Source organism: Salvelinus fontinalis, chromosome 12 (genome assembly GCF_029448725.1).
Source record: "Salvelinus fontinalis isolate EN_2023a chromosome 12, ASM2944872v1, whole genome shotgun sequence".
Taxonomy (NCBI): Eukaryota; Metazoa; Chordata; class Actinopteri; order Salmoniformes; family Salmonidae; genus Salvelinus; species Salvelinus fontinalis.
The window spans coordinates 36,931,300-36,951,533 of record NC_074676.1 but is presented as its reverse complement, the minus strand read 5'-3'; the positions used below and the strand labels follow the sequence as shown (position 1 = coordinate 36,951,533).

The window sequence follows — 20,234 nt, the reverse complement described above, 5'->3', positions numbered from 1 at the left end:
GTTGTGTCATTGGTTATGATTACACAAGACTATGCATCTTGAATCTAGTGGCGGAAAAAGTACCCAATTGTCATTCTTGAGTAAAAGTAAAGATACCGTAATAGAAAATGACTAAAGTGAAAGTCACCCAGTAAAGTATTACTTACGTAAAAGTCTAAAAGTATTTGATTTTAAACATAAACTCAGCAAAAAAAAGAAACGTCCCTTTTTCAGGACCCTGTCTATCAAAGATAATTAGTAATAATCCAAATAACTTCACAGATCTTCATTGTAAAGGGTTTAAACACTGTTTCCCATCCTCATCCTGACATGACCCTCCAGCATGACAATACCACCAGCCATACTGCTCATTCTGTGCATGATTTCCTGTAAGACAGGAATGTCAGTGTTCTGCCATGGCCAGCGAAGAGCCTGAATCTCAATCCCATTGAGCACGTCTGGGACCTCCACGAGGAGAAGATGCACTGCAGTACTTAATGCAGCTGGTGGCCACACCAGATACTGACTGTTACTTTTGATTTTGATCCACCCCTTTGTTCAGGGACACTTTATTCCATTTATGTTAATCACATGTCTGTGGAACTTGTTCAGTTTATGTCTCAGTTGTTGAATCTTGTTATGTTCATACAAATATTTACACATGTTAAGTTTGCTGAAAATATACACAGTTGTCAGTGAGAGGATGTTTTTTTTGTTGCTGAGTTTACTTACAGTGCATTCGGAAAGTATTCAGACACCTTCCCTTTTTCCACATTTTGTTATGTTACAGCCTTATTCTAATTTTAAATTACATTTCCTCATCAATTTGCACACAATACCCTATAACGACAAAGTGAAAACATTCTTCTTTTTAAATACCATATTTACATAGTATTCAGACCCTTTTCTATGAGACTCGGAATTGAGCTCAGGTGTATCCTGTTTCCATTGATCATCCTTGAGATGTTTCTACAACTTGATTGGAGTCCATCAAATTCAATTAATTGGACATGTTGACAGTGCATGTCAGTTGACAGTGCTTGTCAGAGCAAAAACCAAGCCATGAAGTCAAAGGAATTATCCGTAGAGCTTGGAGACAGGATTGTGTCGAGACACAGATCTGGGGAAGGGTATCAAACGATTTCTGTAGCATTGAAGGTCCCCAAGAACACAGTGGCCTCCATCATTCTTAAATGGAAGAAGTTTGGAACCACCAAGACTCTTCCTAGACCTGGCCGCCCTGCCAAACTGAGCAATCGGGGGAGAAGTGCCTTGGTCAGGGAGGTGACCAAGAACCCAATGGTCACTCTGACAGAGCTCCAGAGTTCCTCTGTTGAGATGAGAGAACTTTCCAGAAGGACAACCATCTCTTCAGCACTCCACCAATCAGGCCTTTATGGTAGAGTGGCCAGACAGAAGCCACTCCTCAGTAAAAGGCACATGACATCCTGTTTGGATTTAAGGACTAAAGGACTCTCAGACCATGTGAAATAAGTTTCTCTAGTCTGATGAAGCCAAGATTGATCTCTTTGGCCTGAATGCAAAGCGTCACGTCTGTAGGAAACCTGGCACCATCCCTACAGTGAAGCATGGTTGTGGCAGCATCATGCAGTGGCGATGTTTGTCAGCGGCAGGGACTGGGAGACTAATCAGGCTTGAGGGAAAGATGAACAGAGCAAAGTACAGAGAGATCCTTGATGAAAACCTACTCCAGAGTGCTCAGGACCTCAGACTGGGGTGAAGGATCACCTTTCAACAGGACAACGACCCTAAACACACAGCCAAGACAATGCAGTAGTGGCTTCGCGACAAGTCTCTGAATGTCCTTGGGTGGCCCAGCCAGAGCCCGGAATTAAACCTGATCGAACATCTTAGGAGAGACCTGAAAATAGCTGTGCAGCGACGCTCCCCATCCAACCTGACAGAGCTTGAGAGGATCTGCAGAGAAGATTGGGAGAAACTCCCCAAATACAGGTGTGCCAAGCTTGTAGCGTCAAACCCAAGAAGACTTGAGGCTGCAATCGCTGCCAAAGGTGCTTCAACAAAGTACTGACTAAATGGTCTGAATATTTCAGTTTTACATTTTTTATACATTTGCAAAAAATTTCTAAAAATCTGTTTTTGCTTTGTCATTATGAGGTATTGTGTGTCGATTGATGCTAGATTTTTAGTATAAGGTTGTAACAGAACAAAATGTGGAAAAAGTCAACGGGTCTGAATACTAAGTATCAAAAGTATATAATATAATTGCTAAAAAAGTAAAAGTATAAATTATTTCAAATTCCTTATTTGAGGGCAAACCAGACAGCAACATTTTCTTGTTTTTTTATTGAACGGAAAGCCAGGGCACACTCCAACACTCAGAATTTACAATCAAAGCATGTGTGTTTAGTGAGTCTGCCAGATCAGAGGTAGTAAGGATGACCAGCGATGTTCTCTTGATAAGTGCGTAAATTAGACACTTTTCCTGTCCTGCTAAACATTCAAAATGTAAAGAGTACTTTTGTCTGTCAGGGAAAATAAATTCAAAGTAAATTCTTTTCTTTAGGAATGTAGTGAATTAAATGTAAAAGTTGTCAAAAAAAATTGTAAACTAAATTACAGATACCCCAAAAACTACTTAAGTGGTACTTTAAAGTTGTTATACTTAAGTACTTTACATTACTGAAACAATATGACAATTTCCACACGTTTGAAAGACCAATCATTTCAATCATATGTGCCATGCACAAGCTTGTCCACTAGGAGGTGGTGTTGTCTACGAACTGGAGGGTGTGTGCGTTCCCGCAGCAACAGGGAAGATGGCAGCTCTCACATCTCTCACCCAGGTAATGTTACTGGAATGTATTCAATATTATGCAGTGGACTTTCAGTCTAGCTGTTGTGCATGCTGATGACCTGCAGTTCTTAGTGGTGTGCTCTTTATCCAATTTGTATAAGAAAGAAGACAAATACCGAAGGTATTTAGCTTGCTATCTGGATGGGACAAGGCCTTGACAGTAAGCTTGAAGAGAGTACCGTTAGAAGGCTAGTTAGCTAGCCTGGCTAGTGGGCTAGCTACCGTTAGCTTGCTTGAAAAATTAACAAGCTAGCTAACGTTAATGCTCATTTGAGGAAATATATTTTGAGATATGTTTCATAAATATTTAGATTTAGATACAAGACAGAAGAGCAAGAGGTATGCAACCAAAACATACCAACACATTTCAACGTTAGTTAGCTATAGCGAGCTAGAAGGCTAGCTAAATATAGTTAGCTAGGTAAGCTTAGCTAGCTTGCCAGCTAAACAATGCTAGCTAGCAAGCTACACAATTAGACTATTATAACATTGTAATAACACGAACATTTACTGTAATAACAGTGTATTAATATATACATAGTAATACACTGCTACACTGTGATAGCTATGAAGTGAGTAGTGATACCGTAATGCCTGCAGCTACCTACTAGGTGTGATGAATGATGACTGACCAGCTTGTGCGCTTAAATCGATGCTGGCTACTTTGCATTTTAAGTAAGATTGCAGAGAGGACCAGTTTTGTGTCACTCACATTAGCTAGGCTACATGATGCTTTTAGTTATTCCATTAAAACATGACAAAGTTAGGCTTTTAGTGTTATTGGAGAACATGGATTTATAACCCATTTTGCCATCTTATAATTCACACAATGCTTTAAGTTTAAAGAGCTCACAAAAGGTACTCAACAACTTGGCTATGGCCTATTAGAGGACATTCATATTTGATGTCATGGGACAGGAAATCCCTCTCTGGCTATTGTTTATGATAGACCCTTAAGTGTCTTTTTAAAGGATGGGTCCAGATGTCAGTAGTAGTTTGGTGGGGTGTGTCACGCTATTTGACGTAAGATAATGGTTTCCAGCAGCTATTTGAAATAGTAATCTGAAAAACCTTTCCCCAATCAGCTGTCAAGTGGGAACCCTGTGTACGAGAACTTTTATAGACAGGTAAAATACATTTTTAAGTTTGGTTATCACATAGTCATATTATCTACATAGATTGGGGATAATTCAATTTCTTTATTGTTCAATGGATGCATTAAGACAACACTAAACACATTCAACAGTATAGAGTGGAGGTGTGGATAGAAACATTTAATAATTTGGTGTGCTGTGTGCTTGTTGCAAGGTGGACCCAGGAAACACGGGGAGAGTAGGGCCCACGGAAGCTGCGTTGTTCCTGAAGAAATCTGGCCTTCCTGATGTCACCTTGGGAAAGGTGGGTAGCACTGGTACTGTGTAGCACTGCGGGCCTCTGAAGGCTTGGGCAGAGTGGCAGACTCAAGGGAACAGTCTCGGACACTGTAGACGGATACACTCTTCTGAAAGCAACCAGCAGGAAGTTATGTTTATTAGACTGTCATTAAGGAGTAATACAAGCACCTACACACAGGCATGCTTCAGTACTCCCAGAGGAATATAACTGGAAAAGATGACCACATCTTACGTCATTGCCTGGTCTGATTGGATCAATGTCTTTCCTTTCTATTTAACAGAACCTTTAGAGTGTGTACTTGTTTCAGCTATATTTGGTGTACCGTTTGTATCCATCTTTTGTTTTACTTGTTACCTTGGTCTGTTTATGTCATACTCTGCTTTGAGTCTTAGCCTATTCTATCTCACCATCACATTCAGCTGGTTATCTGGGACTTTTATGTGCATTAATTGTTATTTACTTTACTTTGTACACATTCCATAATGATTGTTGCACATTGATGCTTTAATTGATGTTTCCTTAGTTAATCATCTTGTTTGTGTTTGTCTCCCCTCAGATCTGGGATTTGGCAGACCCAGGTGGGAAAGGGTTCTTGGACAAACAGGTAGAGAACTAATCATTTCCTCTCTTTGTGCGATGCCTTTGATTCTGTGGCCCTTGAGGGCACTTGAGCTGTAATTTGTATGGTTCCCATAAACAATGCTGTTGTCCTGTCTTGTCTAATAGGGGTTCTATGTAGCTCTGCGGTTGGTGGCCTGTGCACAGAGCGGACAAGACGTCAGCCTCACTAGTCTGAACCTGACTATCCCTCCCCCCAAATTTGTGAGTACAATCCTAACTAGTACAATCCTAACAAGTAAAATCCTACCTAGTATAATCCTACCTAGTACAATCCTAACTAGTACAATCCTACCTAGTACAATTCTAACTAGTACATTCCTAACTACACACGTTTCATGATAGTTTTATGATGCGTTTATTTTCTCAAACTCTATATGTTTATATGTTTGGTCGGGAGATTGTAAAGTAAGCGTGAATGTGAAGTTATTTTTTAAATTGTTTTGTTATAGAAGGACACTAGCAGCCCATCGCTCAGCACATCATCGGTCTCTAGTGAACCCCACTGGGCTGTGAGGGTGAGTCATGTTGAAACACCCCAGGACCATATGTTTGGTTGATACAGAAATATTTTTGTTTTGTATCTTAGACTTTTTTTATTTTATCATCCAAAACACTGAACAGAATTCAGAGAATCATCAACAATGAGTTTACCTTTGTTTATCAATCGCTCATTGTTATTTTTGTTCATTTTCTATTCCAGCCCGAAGAAAAGGGTAAATTCGATGGGATATTTGAAAGTCTTGCACCAGTCAGTGGACTGCTCTCTGGTGACAAAGTAAAACCAGTTCTAATCAACTCAAAACTACCTCTGGACGTGTTAGGAAAGGTTTGGGATCTTAGTGACATTGATAAAGATGGACATCTGGATGGAGATGAGTTTGCTGTGGTAAGGTGTACTCCAGTAAATTGTGGAATGACTAGATCTGAATAAACAAATATTTCACAGCTCACCTTCCCATGTGTATGAGATTATAACTGACACAATAGTAAAACATAATAACTGTCTAATAACATTGGTAATAAGGCTTACTTGTAATAGCATTTGTAATGACTAGTAATAACTTCAGTCATCTTTGTTCTTTCCCCTCTGTTCTCCAGGCCATGCACCTGGTCTATCGGGCACTGGAGAAGGAGCCGGTCCCCTCTGTTCTCCCCTCCTCTCTCATCCCTCCTAACAAGAGGAAGAAGTCTCTGGTTGGCTCCCTCCCTGGCACCGTGCCTGTGCTGCCCGCCAGCCCCCCACCCCCCAAGGACAGCCTGCGCTCCACCCCTTCCCACGGCAGCATGAACTCCCTCAACAGTGCCGGCAGCCTCTCCCCCAAACACACACTCAAATCTGCGCAGGTAAACACACACGCACACACACACACACACACACACACACACACACACACACACACACACACACACACACACACACACACACACACACACACACACACACACACACACACACACACACACACACATACACACAAAAACATTTAACATGTGAGATGTGTGTGGGATAATGCGTGTAATCTCTTCTCCATGCCAGCACTCAGTGAACTGGGTGGTCCCGGTGACAGACAGAGGACGCTTTGATGAAATCTTCCTGAAGACAGACTTGGATCTGGATGGCTTTGTCAGCGGAATGGAAGTCAAGGACATCTTCATGCACTCAGGGCTGCCCCAGAACCTACTGGCACATATATGGTAGGAGAGACTGACTGATGACTGATGTCACTGATTACTGGACTGAAGTTGACTGTATTACTCATGTTGTTGTTATTGTGTGTCCAGGGCCCTGGCAGACACCAGGCAGATGGGGAAGCTGACGCGGGAGCAGTTTTCTCTGGCCATGCACTTCATCCAGCAGAAAGTCAGCAAAGGCATGGACCCTCCTCAGGCCCTGACACCTGACATGATCCCCCCTTCAGAGAGGGGCACTCCCGTTCCAGTGTGTACCACTCCCTCCCATGTACGCATTCATGCACCACACACACACACACATACACACACAAACACACGCTTTCTATAGGTTGTTTTCAATAAAGCGTCACAATACATTAGATTTGGCTGTTGGGGGGCAAGGAGACCCCCAGCTTTGCTAAAACCATTGACAACTACGTACCGTTTTCAAGGGATTGTTAAATAAATGTTATAACTATTTGGTTTAAATAAATCACCTATTGAGCATAGTCAGAACTACAAGTTTCAGATTATTCCATGCAAAGCAATTGCACACATTTAGCTCTGTCATCAGAGTTATACAGCAAGTACCTGCCTGCTTATCATGATCAGTAAACATCAATGAATGTATTAAAATGTTTTTCAAATTGTATAAACTGCCTTAATTTTGCTGGACCCCAGGACGAGTAGCTGCCAATGGGGATCCATAATAAATACAATTACAAATAGGTGCACTTGATTTGCTCACTAGGCCTGCCAGGTAGGCGGAGTTCTACCTTCAGACACATGAAATGGTTCATAATGGGAACACTGTGCCTTCCCGGAACTAGGGCTGCTGAATCAAGTGCACCTACCGCCAACAGGCTTTATTATTGGGTTTTTAACAGAAATGTTTGGTGATCGACTAGGAATGGCTTGGAGATCTACCAGTCACGATCGACCGGTTGGTGACCACTGCTCTACACCTTATTGTGACGTTTTATTGAAAACAACCTATTTTGGTGCAGAGACATGCTTAAAGTACTTGTATTTCCACTTTGAGAAAAAAGGTTATTAGGTTTACCCATTAAATTGTTGGGGGCATATATAGAGTGTGCAACTTTCTTTCTTTCTGTTTATATACTTTTAGACACAGTTAAAAAAATATCTAATCCTGTATTCATTTCTGGGATTGACAGTCAATGTGTCTCATGGCTAGGAATCATTCTTGTGTTCAGTAGGAAGTCTTCATCCCTTGTCTCTATCCACAGAGTATGTCTGGGTATGTGACCCCTGTGAGCTCTGAGATGGCTGCTCTATCTGAGATGAGGCGGGTGAGTGACGTCCTCCCATATTTTACATTTTGAAAATGTGTTAGCATTTTCCATGGCCTTGCTTCCAGGTGTTTGGTTTAAAAGAGTGGAGGGAGGGACTTTGATCCTCTGATAAGAAAGACTTGTTTTGGCAGCCAGGGAGTGTTATGTAACTACATTATTGAGCTGTGGAGAGAGTTTCCTCTTGATGGACAATAACTATTCATTGATTGATTTGGTGTGAAATTATATTTATATGGTTCGGAATCGCAGTGGTTCGGAATCGTGGTTCGGAATTGTGATGTGCTTTGTGTGTGTAGAATGCTGTGATCTGTGTGTAGACTGCTGCGATCCTGCTCTAGTCTGGTGCTTAGACCCTACCAGGAGCTTACCACACACTCTTTTCTTCTTACCCTAACCTAAACGCTGCTGAATGCCGCTTTCTGGGTTATATCTGTATCAGCAAATAATGTTCAAGTTCTGGGTAGGTAACTGGTAAAACTCGACAAATGCTTTCGATGGCTCACGAGACAGAAACCCAATGATGAAAAGCATTTGTGAGAACTCAGTGACTGTGAACGGTGGTGTGACTTGATCTCCTAAGTTTCCTAACCATGGCGATGGTGACCGGCTCCCCTCAGACGTTGTTGCACTCGTCCCGTCGCCCGTCCCTCTGTGATGCTTCCTTCCCTGTGATCTCTCTATCTACCCTTTGGTTTGGTCTGGATGGTTTGATGTCGTGGCTTTTTGGCTCTCAGGTCATCTAAGAATAGGGCTAACTTTCTTTCTCTTCTTCTCTTTTTCTTCTTCTCTTTCTCTTCTTCTCTTTCTCTTCTTCTTCTTCTCTTTCTCTTCTCTTTCTTTCTCTTCTTCTTTTTCTCTTTCTGTCCATCCACAGGACAGCTCCAGTTCTGTTGGGTCAGGGTCAGAGTTCACTGGAATCAAAGAGCTTGATGACATCAGTCAAGAGATTGCTCAGCTGCAGAGGTAATTCACAACACTGTGGAGATATCAAAGGGGTTATTTTCTTTCAAAGTGATCTCAAATTGTAATTTATTTCTCATCACGCAACATTTGTGCCACTGACAATGATCCAGAATTCTGTACCTTGAAAACACACACTATCACACAAAGTCTTTAGGGATGTTTTTCAGATATTTTTTGCTTTGTTATGTCATAACCAGCTTATGTCACCCTGTATGAGATCCTCTCTTCATTTCCTTTTTCATCAATCATCACTCAACATAGCTCTGACTTGATTTAGTTAGACATTGCGGTTTTACAGCAGTAGTTTAACCTAAACGCAATAAAAGTAACAGCTACAGATGTAGGATCTTAATTTGATCACCCTGTTGCAGGATAACTTTCCTGCAATGCAAGAAATATTAAACTTAGTAGTTTATTTGAGGTTTGTAAAGGCTTCTGAAGTTTGACATTTCCACTTTGAAATGTCCCTTACGAAAATGTATCAACCCCTGCAGAACCACCTACAAAATTCCATTCATTATCATCTTAAAAAAACATATACCTATAAACTGGAAATCAAGCAATCCTACGTCATTAATGCAATGGAAAGGTCAATTGCTTTATTATCTAAAAATGGAAAGTGCGTGGGCAACGGGGAGCAGTTTGACGCCATGTGGTAGAAAGTGATGCGGGCGCTGAAGATGGGGGTGTGTGCTAGTGGGTCTGGGCAGGTGTGATGTTGTTGATGTTTATATAATGTTGTCGTTTGTATGTGTATGTTTTGTATTGTTTATAAAATATAAAAAATAAAATAATAAGTCCATTAATTATAATAATAATTTCCTGTTGCTAAAGGATTATTTTCCTGTTGCAGCAAACTGTCTCAAATTAAGATTCTACATCTGTATACTGTTTTGTGTTTTAATATATCGTTATGCTTTCTACACACTAGAACTCAGGGCATAAAATGCACACTTCAAAGGAGAAGACAGGTCACAGCTGGTGGATGAGTCCTTCCCTCATCCCACCTCACCCCCTCCAACCTTCCTTTACTGTGTGTATTTTATCAATCTTTTGTTTTCACCACATACTCTTCATGCTGCGTCAGCAATCTTGCTTTTACACACTGGAATGCTCTCAGGTAACCCTCTCTTCGCTGTCACAGTCTGTCCTTTTTCTTTTGTTGTTTTGTGTGGAGGAGGAGGGAAGGAAAGGAGGGGGAGGAGTGGAAGAGGGAAGGAAGGAGGAGGAGGAGGGAAGGGAGGAGGAGAGGAAGGATGGAGGAGGGGGAGAAGGGAAGGAAAAGAGGGGGAGGAGGAAGGAAGGAGGAGGGGGAGGAGGAAGGAAGGAGGAGAGGGAGGAGGAGGGAAGGAAGGAGGAGGAGAGGGCAGAGTAGGAGAGAAGGAAGGTGGAGGGGGAGACTGTCTGGTTCTACCCTGTGGCTCTGTTGGTTGATGGTTGTGTGTGTTGGTCTCTCTCAGGGAGAAATTCACCCTGGAGCAGGACATCAGAGATGCTGAGGAGGCCATCAGACACAAGTCCTCAGAAGTGCAGGTGAGCAGGCATACCATTTTTTATTAAAAGGGGACTCAGGGGTTTTCACATACAGTATGTACAGTATATATATTTAAATGTGATATGGTGGTTCTCCAAATTGAAGAATTGTGATGAATCAGGAATGTACAGTTTTTCCAAAAACACCCTATTTCAATGATAAAATGGATCTTCCCCCAAACCAATATCCTCTTCTTCCCCCCCCCATCTGTCCATCAGGAGATGCAGAACGACCTGGACAGAGAGACGTGCAGTCTGCAGGAGCTGGAGGCCCAGAAGCAGGATGCCCAGGAGCGGCTGGAGGAGATGGACCAGCAGAAGGCCAAGCTGGAGGACATGCTCAACGACGTCAGGATCCATTGCAACGAGGAGTCCCAAATGGTGCGAGGGATGGAGGGGTCATGTAGTAGCCGTGGAATCAATATGAAACATATCCATAGCTACTTTTCAGTATCAATCTGGTAGACAGACCTTCCATCCTTGCATTGGTGGACAAAGCTTACATTGTCCACTTTCTCTCCCCCTCTGTCTGTTGCTGTCAATCTTTTTCTCTACCCCAGATCTCATCTCTGCAGAACCAGATCCACTCCCAGGAGACAGACCTGCAGAGCCAGGAGGAGGAACTGAGCCGGGCTAAAGCAGACCTGAACCGGCTGCAGTTGGAGGAGAGCCAGATGGAACAGAGCCTGACTGCCGGCAAGTTCCAGCTGGAGACCATCATCAGGTCCCTCAAAGCTACTCAGGACGAGATCAACCAGGTGAGAGAGAACCACTGGGGCCAGGTAGTGAGAGAGGAGAAGGAACAGGAATGTTCCCAGTCAGAAATGCACAGGTCCCAGACACAGTGATGTTCTGTTGGGGATCGGGCTAAGGACAAGGACCACAACCGTACCCGATTCACACAATAGGGCTAACCCGAACCATGCTGGCTCTGATATTTCATTGTCGCACTATCCTTTCCTTGCATGGTTTCAGCACAGCTATCTATGGTGGATGCATAACCAGGCAATTGAGCTCAGCATGGCTTGGCTCTGATTTGTCCTGTGGTGTGAACCAGGCTGATGTGTCTGCGATGTGAGAGGACATGTTGCAAGACACTTTCTAATGTGACCACCTGGGGGAGACTGTGTCATGAATGGCGGAAACAACCAGATTCAATTTGGGCTTGGTTCATTCCCCCTTGAGTTCTATCCTCTCATTTCTCTGAAATATATTCAGCACAGACTGGACATTTAAGGCGTACTTCATTTTCAGTGAAGTTCTATGGAAGTTGTTTTAGAGAGAAATGTAATATATTCCGTTATTATATTTTAAAGTGCATGTCATCGTTGTCAACCCCTCTTGAATTCATTTGGAGATATCAGCTGGTTCTCAGTCCTCTGCCAGGTTTGGGTGTGGCAGTTTCAGTTAGAGAACCAACTGTTTTACCTCTGCTTTCTGCATCATCTGAATCATCATATCTGACATGACTTCCACGTGCCACAGCCCACGCCTCAGATCTCATATCACCCGAGAAAGGATGCTGAGCCATAGATGGCTGTGTTGTCTTTTATAGGTGGGGACGTCCTTGCCATTGCATCGAAAATAAGTGAAAGATGATCCGTTCTCATCTACTCTCATTATGAACAAATGGCAGCACTTTCATACTCATCAGAACCAAATCATATTGTCTCTAATATCAAAATTTGTCACTCTTCTCTCAGTAAATTTGAATTATATTAAGATTACACCATCATAGTTTATGTTGTATTCTCAGCCCACCATCTGTGAGGAGTCAAGGGGAATACCAGTACTCAGCTGTAGCCACTTTATGATTCTTTTTGTTGTGTTGGCTCTTTTTGGTTTAGTCTCTCAAGGACATATTGAAATAAAATGGAAAAAGTAATCACAACCTTATGTACAAACACTTGGACATGGCTGGCTCCAAGCATAAGTGACATAAGTGGTCTCTTAGGGCCCCCAGCCACAAGTTAGAATAGTAGAATACACAAGGTGAAGTTTTGAAATTTGGTTGTGCATCAGCAGTTTTCCTGTTGTTATGTCAGTCAATGACAGTCACTCAATTGTCACACACACAAAAAAAATTGATTGGTAAATTAGTCTAGCCAATTATCAAAACTTGTAGTAATCATGTCCGAATTACCGACCAGACATAAAGGGCACATGCCCAGGGGCCCTGACCTCCAGGTGGCCCCCATGGATTTTCTTAGCTACTCTAACTTAGATATCATTTTACCATGGCAAAAGTCATGTTAAAATGTGTAGAATTTCAGAAAACCTGCTTTAAAAGGGCAACATTTTATCTTTGTCTTATGGCAAAATGTGTAAAATTGCAGGAAATTAACTTTAAAACTTTAAAATGTTTTCTCCACGGTCAACAGGGGGGCCATTAAAATGTTTTACCTACGAGATTGTGTGGGGGGCCCAACCAAATCTCACTTAGGACCCCAAAAAGTCTAGAGCCAGCCCTGCACATGGACCACAGCATCCTGCATTCACATAGGACGGTGTTGTTACACTAACGACCATGACATTCTCTGTGTTGAAAGAAACCCTACATTAACCTACTGTGTATGTGCTGTGCTGTTCCTCCAGGCTCGCAGTAAGCTGTCTCAGATCCAGGACAGCCAGCAGGAGATGAATAAGAGCATTGAGCAGTACAACAGCACCTTGAATGGGACCCACAGAGGCAGCATGACCAACCTGGCTGACATGAGCGAGGGATTCCCCGACCGTGAGAACGGAGAATTCGGCGCCATGGTGAGGACACCACACTGTTTAAAGGACAGGAGGTTGAGTTCAGTCCTTATTACTATGGCCCAGAGTTTCTTTCCTGGCCACGTCATCTGGCTCTATTTGTAAACCTATAGTAGTAGTACCTAAGTGCATTGCAATCCTGTAGAAGTAATATTTATGAGAGGTAAATTGAGGTTGAATGGTTGGTGTCTAGTGGAGAACTGGTTAAACCTACAAAAGGCTCTCATTCTACTCTACTGAACACAGCTGGTACATTTGGACTTGAACAATGGATTGCAGCCCTAGTGTAATGTTGTAGTTCATTTCAGATCATGGTAATATGATGAGCCATTGAAACCTGCTGGCCTGGGTGTGAAATTAATCTGCTTGTCACCACTTTGAACAGCTGCAGAAAGCTGCAGCTAAAGAGACGATGATGGGAATATGCAAAACCTTCACCTGCAGAGAAAGGAGGTATCACTTCCATGATTTAGCATCAGAAATGTTCCATTGAAACGAGCGACTCCACATTAATCACATAGTTTGGTTATATTTTATTTGCTTTCCGCATAATGTAATTATCTTGCCTTACATACTCTCGCACAGTTATTTTACCTGTCAGACCTCTGTTATTCCATCTTAAGCTTTATTACCTGTGCATTTTGAAAGGGCTCGGACACTTAGCTCTTATTCTTGGTCCTAATTCTGGGCAGCGTTGAATGTCATGGTGGAGTGAATACATGGATCATGGTCAGACTTCTTATTGAAATGAGAAGTCCTGCTAATGAAACATAACAAGTAAGCGTTTTCATAGCCAGGGCTCGTCTGGCCCGTGAAGGCAGGTTTTCTAGAGAAACCCGACACCCTGAAGAATGTGGGCCCTAATAGACGTGTGTTTCCTACCGACTCTGGGGCTTTTTCATTGGGACCAGCTGAGTGCAGTGGGGCGCAGCAGACACCGAATGAACAAATTGCAGGAGAATGAAAATTGCCTGTGTGTTATTAAAGTGAAACTCAAGCTCAGGGGGCTCTCTGGTCTGGTCTGGAACCAGGCAGTCATAGTGGGGCTTCTCTAAAGGCACACATTCCTCTCTCCGAGGTCTCTGTTAGTGTAGTTGAACTCAAATTCCTCCACTTGAACCTGAGTGGGCCGTTATTGAAATGTGAAGTATTTGATTTGATGGCCGTCGTGTTTGGCAGCTTGGCGAGACTGAATAAACAATGGAGTCGATGTGACTTGGTTTTTCTCCTTAATGCCTGTCTGAGGGGAAAATGGTTGAAGATGGTGGCAGCATTTTAAGTGTAAATAAACCGAAGCTCTCCAGAGCCAGCCAGACAGACAGACAGACGGACAGACAGACAGACAGACAGACAGACAGACAGACAGACAGACATCAAAATCCCTATTTTTCTCCCCTTCTCAGGAGGACCCGTTCAAGGTGAATACATCTGGGTTCAATAGCGTCCCTCAGGAGATGCACACAGACCCCTTTCACTCCGAAGACCCCTTCAAGACAGACCCGTTCAAAGGTGCTGATTCTCTCTTTCCTCTCCCTCTCTCTCTTTCCTGTCCCTCTCTCTTTCCTCACTCTCTCTCTCTTTCCTCTCCCTCTCTCTCTCTTTTCTCGCCCTCTCTCTCTCTTTCCTCCTCCTCTCTCTCTTTCCTGTCCCTCTTTCTTTCCTCTCCTTCTCTCTCTTTCCTGTCCCTCTTTCTTCCCTCTCTCTTTCTCCTTTCTCTCTTTCCTCTCCCTCCATCTCCTCTCTCTCTCTCTTTTCTCTCCCTCTCTCTCTTTCCTCTCCCTCCCTCTCTTACCTCTCCCTCCATCTCCTCTCCATCTCGCTCTTTCCTCTCCCTCGCTCTCTTTCCCCTCTCTCTTTCCTCTCCCTCTCCCTCTTCCCTCTCCCTCTCTCTCTTACCTCTCCCTTCATCTCCTCTCCAACTCTCTCTTTCCTCTCCCTCGCTCTTTCCTCTCCCTCTCCTTTTCCTCTCCCTCTATCTCCTCTCCCTCTTTCCTCTCCCTCTCTCTCTTATCTCTCCCTCTATCTCCTCTCATCTCTCTCTTTCCTCTCCCTCTCTCTCATTCCTCTCCCCCTCTCTCTTTTTCTCTCCCTCTCTCTCTTTCTTCTCCCTACATCTCCACTCTCTTTCCTCTCCCTCTCTCTCTTTCCCTCGCTCTCTTTCTTCTCCCTCTCTCTCTTTCCTCTCCCTCTCTCTCTTTCCTCTCCCTCTCTCTATTCCCTCTCTCTCTTTCCTCTCCCTCTCTCTTTTTCCTCTCCCTCTCTCCCTTGCTCTCTTTCTTCTCCCTCTCTCTCTTTCCTCTCCCTCTCTCTTTCCTCTCTCTTTCTTTCCACTCCCTCCCTCCATCTCCTCTCCCTCTCTCTCTTTCCTCTCCCTCTCTATTTCCTCTCTCTCTTTCCTCTCCCTCTCTCTTTCCTCTCTCTTTCCTCTCTCTTTCCTGTCCCTCTCTCTCTTTTCTGTCTCTCTCTCTTTTTCCTCTCTCTTGTCTCTTTTCTCTCGCTCTCTCTCTCTTTCTCTTTCTCTTTCAACGACCCCTGCGATCACTCCTCTCCATCTGACTCATCTCTCCCCTCATCCCTCTGTCCTCTTGTCTCCTCAGACAGTCCTGCTTGAGTTCTCTCTCCTCCTCACTCAAATGTTTCCACAGTGCTCCCATCCTCCCTCTCCCTGACATTATTGGTAGTTTCACCAGAAGCAATGTGGACTCCTCTGCAGCTTGTCTAAGACTTTGTTTTTGCAGTTCTGCCTTTGTTTGCCTTAAGTGTGCTCTATAATTTGTTTTTGATTCCTCTGGGTTTAGATGACCATTTCCAGCGTTTTAGCTTTTGTCCTCTGTGGCATAGCCTCTGATTCCCCCCCACTTGATTCTTCTCCTATAGGTGACCCCTTCCAAAATGACCCTTTTGCAAAGCAGTCATCACTACCAGCCTCTGCAGGTATATATTTATTCACAAAACGAAAGAGCCGTATGTGAGTTTAATTATACATGGACATCACAGGAGTTTGGTGGCACCTTAATTGGGGAGGTGGAATGGTATCAAATACATAAAACACATGGTTTCCAGGTGTTTGATACCATTCCATTTGCTCCGTTCCAGACATTATTATGAGCCGTCCTCCACTCAGAAGCCTCCTTTGATGGATATAGAATGTCATCCTCTTGTTATGTTAATGAAACTATGAAACTGTGAAACAGGCTTTCACTGTCACACTTCTCTCTTTGTAATATTGTGGACTTTCTGTTCCCTTATCTTTACGATGAGGCAAAAAAAAACTGCTGATGTTTTCATTGCAGCACTCACCTCATTTACTCCTAACTGTAATTATAAGATAGATTCCAAAGAAAATATTTGCTGGATATTGAATGTTATCTAAATGGTGATTGCCAAATATCTGTAGACACTTGTTGTGTTTGTCTTGCGTAATAGAGAATGGCTACGCTCTCAATGTTGACTATAGTGAAGTCAATGAGAGTTGAACACACATCATTTTGAACTGATCTAAACAATATGCATAGAACATAGTGCCTGAACGTGGTTAAATGAGTCTTATTGAAAAGGTTAACCAAATGAGACATTATCTCAGCCACTATATGCTTTAGACTACACAGTACACCTGATTCATATAGCGTCGCTGTGTGAGGTATACAGACCAGTCAGACTGGCCTGTGTGAAGGAAAGGTCATGTCTGATCCACAGTCTGCTCTCCTAGATCTCTCTCTCCACCCAGACCCCTTTGGGGGGGACCCCTTCAAAGAGACGGACCCCTTCAAGGCCTCGTCAGAAGACTTCTTCAAGAAGACCACCATCAAGGCAGACCCCTTCAGCACCACCGACCCTTTCAGTAAAAGTGCCACCCTCCCCACCAAGGTACAGGGAAGCCATCATGGCACCTTCTAACCACACTGAGTATATTTTATACATGGGTGTATAGACTGAGTGTACAAAACATTAAGAACACTTTCCTAATATTGAGTTGCACCCCCCCTTTTCCCCTTAGAACAGACTCAACTAGTCGGGGCATGGACTCTACAAAGTGTCGAAAGCATTCAACAGGGATGCTGGCCCATGTTGACTCCAATGCTGCCCACAGATGTGCCAAGTTGGCTGGATGTCCTTTGTGTGTTGGACCATTGTTGATACACATGGGAAACTGTTGAGCGTGAAAAACCCAGCAGCGTTGCAGTTCTTGACACAAACCTGTGGCACCTACTACCATACCCCGTTCAAAGGCACTTACATATTTAGTCTTGCCCATTCAACCTCTGAAAGGCGCACATACACAATCCATGTCTTAGTTGTCTCAAGGCTTAAAAATCATTCTTTAACCTGTCTCCTCCCCTTCAGCCACAATGATTGAAGTGGATTTAACAAAATAAAATAGATAAGGGATCATAGCTTCCTAATGTTCCTAATGTTTGGTATACTCAGTGTATGTATGTAACTGTTTCTTTCTGCTTGTTCTTGCAGACAAGTCATTTTACAAGCAGCGCAGACCCTTTCTTATCCATTAGCCCAAAACCCACCAGAGGGCCAGGACCAGGTACATGCTCAAATCTCTTTCTCCTTTTCTCCTATTTCTCCTCACCCCAAGTCGTTTTTTGACTACCTCTCTCCATCTCTTTCTCTGTCATGTATAAGTCTGCTTTCTGTATATAGAGATAGAGAGATATATACTAGTGATGTGAAAAGTCACATTTCTTTACTTGCAAATGTACTTGGTGAATAAAGGTGATTCATTTTCCGGTGAGTTGCACAAGAGCACCCACACATTTTTGGCCCAGCCTACTGTTGTCTGTGTATAAGCCTATAGGCCTTTGGCGTTGTGAGCTGTCTTAACCCGCAGAGCAGGTGACGAGAAGCACTGAAAATAGTTCCCATCTTTGACATCCGTTTAAACCCTCAAACCCTTTTTTTCCCCGTCAAGTTTTTGAACACAGGGTAGGTCTCAGTCTGTGTTTGGGTGCTGGTGGTTAACAAATATCAGTGTAAAATAACACATTACCTCAAATAGAATTTGTATGGATAAGATGGGTAAAATGTTGACCCTAATGGTTTTAAGAGGGAAACAGTTGAGGTTCTTGTTTGATGTGATATTTTCCTAAGGTTCCCATTCTTAGCAGCACATGAACCACTTGAAACAATCCTTGTGAAAACAAGAGATGCATTGTGGCTTAGGCCCAGAGGATGGCTCGTGGCATCTGAAATAGCCCTAGAGAGACCTTGGACAGGGCCATCTGTAACTGTGCAAGTGTGTAGGTCCCATTCTCAATCAACCCCTTCACTTCTCTAGCGTTGCGCAAGAAAGTCCTCTTTATTTTCCCTAGGAAATTGCTGTAGTCCATATAAACACATTACACCATGCAGTACTGCAATAACATCGCCGTGCTAGAACACAGGACAGGCTGTGGCAGTTGGATATTTGTAGGATCAGGTTTTCATGTTAGTTTGCCTATTGAACTTATGAGCCAAGTGAAAAGGTGTCACGTTGGATACTTTATATTCAAATCTTTTCGCCAGCTCATTTTGTCACTCTTGACTGAAACTACACAGGGTTTCTACACAGTCAGGGGTGAAACAGTGAAACATAGATGCAACAGTGTGCCAACCTTTGAGCAATGACACTGGAAGCACAACTCATATCAGTCTTGTTTTAAAAAATCTAATAATGAAGTTAGCTTTATGCAACGTCTTTTTGAGTGCGGACCCAATACAATTTTTTGTTTGTCTGAATGTGTGGGTTTTAACCACCAGCCAAGCGTCTGGGAGAGTGCCAGGGTTCCCATTTTGATTATGTTTCATAGAGCACCCTTTCGAATACTTTGAATATTTGTGTATTTGTGCTGTGTAACCTAAACCCTGGACTAACGTTTCTTGAACATCTCATGTTGATATTTGCTCAGATCTCTTTGGTACTCTGGACCCCTTTGGAAGCAGCACTGCTTTTGGAGGCAGTAACAGCTCATTTGGCAGTATCAGTAACAGTGGGTTTGCAGACTTCAGCCAAATGTCAAAGATCAGAGACCCAATGGAAGGAAGAGGAGGTTTCCCAGAATACCAGCAGGTATTTCTACTAAAGACTATGAACTTTCTCATTTTATTTATTTAGTCATTAGACTGAAGAATTCCTATCCAGAGGTATTTTTTCTAACTTCCTGATTTAACACCTTCACTGCACATCAGTCTTGATATGATTTGGAACTTATGGACAGTTGTGAAGTTACTGCTATTAGCTTCAGCTTTGGCATCTGAAGACTCATATATTCTCTCCCTTTCTCCCTCTCTCCCTCCCTCTCTCCCTCTCTCTCTCTCTCCCTCTCTCTCCTCTTCTCTTCTCTCTCTCTCTCCTTTCAGTCGGGGTTTGTGGAGGACCCCTTCAGTAGGAATCAGGACGGCCCAGCTCTGCCGCCCAAGATGAGTGTTCCCCCCAGACCCAAACCTCCCAGTGGTGAGTGAAGCCCGAGGGGAAACATTTAGAAATAGAGGGAGGAAATAAGTGGGAGAATAGAGATGGAGTGGAGGTGTAGGAGAGAGAGAGACGAAGGGGCAGATAGAGAATGAGAAACAGAGAGAGGGAAAGAAGGGAAAAAAACTAGAGGAGGGTGAGGTTGTGGGTTAACCAAGGACGGGTAATGCGTTAACCAAGGATGGGTAGTGCCTACCTTCTAGGTTTCACTATGAATAATACTACTTAACACTTTGTACCTTGATTAACAGTACATTTTGCAATATAGGTCAATTTGATCTTGGTTCTGTGTTATAGAATTGTGCTGGTTTAGTATCCCTTGGCCATTTCCCCTTAATGGTCTTTCTCATCTCATTGCAAGTGTTGCCCTCTTTTGCTTGGATCTTCTAGTGACATACTCAGAAGAAGCTTGTGAGGATGAATGGCGTGGCTCATCACATATCTTCTGACTGTTAGAGCCTAGTTGACTAGAAGGAGTTGTAAGGGCCCTGAATACCCACTAGGCACACGCTGGTTGAATCAACGTTGTTTCCATGTCATTTCAATAAAATTACGTTGAACCAACGTGGAATAGACGTTGAATTGACATCTGTGCCTGTAGGTAACACTCAGCTGGTGTCGCCTCCTCTTTTACCTCCGCATGAGTAGAGTAGAGTATGCTAGTCAGTAGTCACAGATCAAACAGTGATTGTCAATG

General features: G+C 43.2%; 1 protein-coding gene across 7 annotated transcripts in view; it reads left to right on the top strand.

Moving 5' to 3' along the window:
* The first annotated feature begins 2,738 nt into the window (after positions 1-2,738).
* eps15l1a (epidermal growth factor receptor pathway substrate 15-like 1a) overlaps positions 2,739-20,234 on the top strand; it is a 35,003-nt gene continuing 17,507 nt past the window's right edge. For 4 of the 7 annotated variants that reach the window (XM_055940591.1, XM_055940588.1, XM_055940594.1 and 1 more), the window contains exons 1-23: positions 2,739-2,807; positions 3,904-3,945; positions 4,127-4,216; positions 4,770-4,817; positions 4,940-5,035; positions 5,284-5,349; positions 5,535-5,720; positions 5,933-6,178; positions 6,372-6,529; positions 6,617-6,794; positions 7,756-7,818; positions 8,261-8,281; positions 8,696-8,784; positions 10,245-10,317; positions 10,537-10,698; positions 10,878-11,075; positions 12,913-13,077; positions 14,478-14,583; positions 15,952-16,008; positions 16,784-16,941; positions 17,542-17,614; positions 18,975-19,135; positions 19,426-19,519. In XM_055940591.1, the coding sequence (XP_055796566.1) occupies positions 2,781-2,807; positions 3,904-3,945; positions 4,127-4,216; positions 4,770-4,817; positions 4,940-5,035; positions 5,284-5,349; positions 5,535-5,720; positions 5,933-6,178; positions 6,372-6,529; positions 6,617-6,794; positions 7,756-7,818; positions 8,261-8,281; positions 8,696-8,784; positions 10,245-10,317; positions 10,537-10,698; positions 10,878-11,075; positions 12,913-13,077; positions 14,478-14,583; positions 15,952-16,008; positions 16,784-16,941; positions 17,542-17,614; positions 18,975-19,135; positions 19,426-19,519 (2,557 nt within the window). In that variant the 5' untranslated portion in view covers positions 2,739-2,780. The remainder of the gene's footprint in view (positions 2,808-3,903; positions 3,946-4,126; positions 4,217-4,769; positions 4,818-4,939; positions 5,036-5,283; positions 5,350-5,534; positions 5,721-5,932; positions 6,179-6,371; positions 6,530-6,616; positions 6,795-7,755; positions 7,819-8,260; positions 8,282-8,695; positions 8,785-10,244; positions 10,318-10,536; positions 10,699-10,877; positions 11,076-12,912; positions 13,078-14,477; positions 14,584-15,951; positions 16,009-16,783; positions 16,942-17,541; positions 17,615-18,974; positions 19,136-19,425; positions 19,520-20,234) is intronic. The other 3 variants (XM_055940590.1, XM_055940592.1, XM_055940589.1) reach the window with 3 other exon arrangements.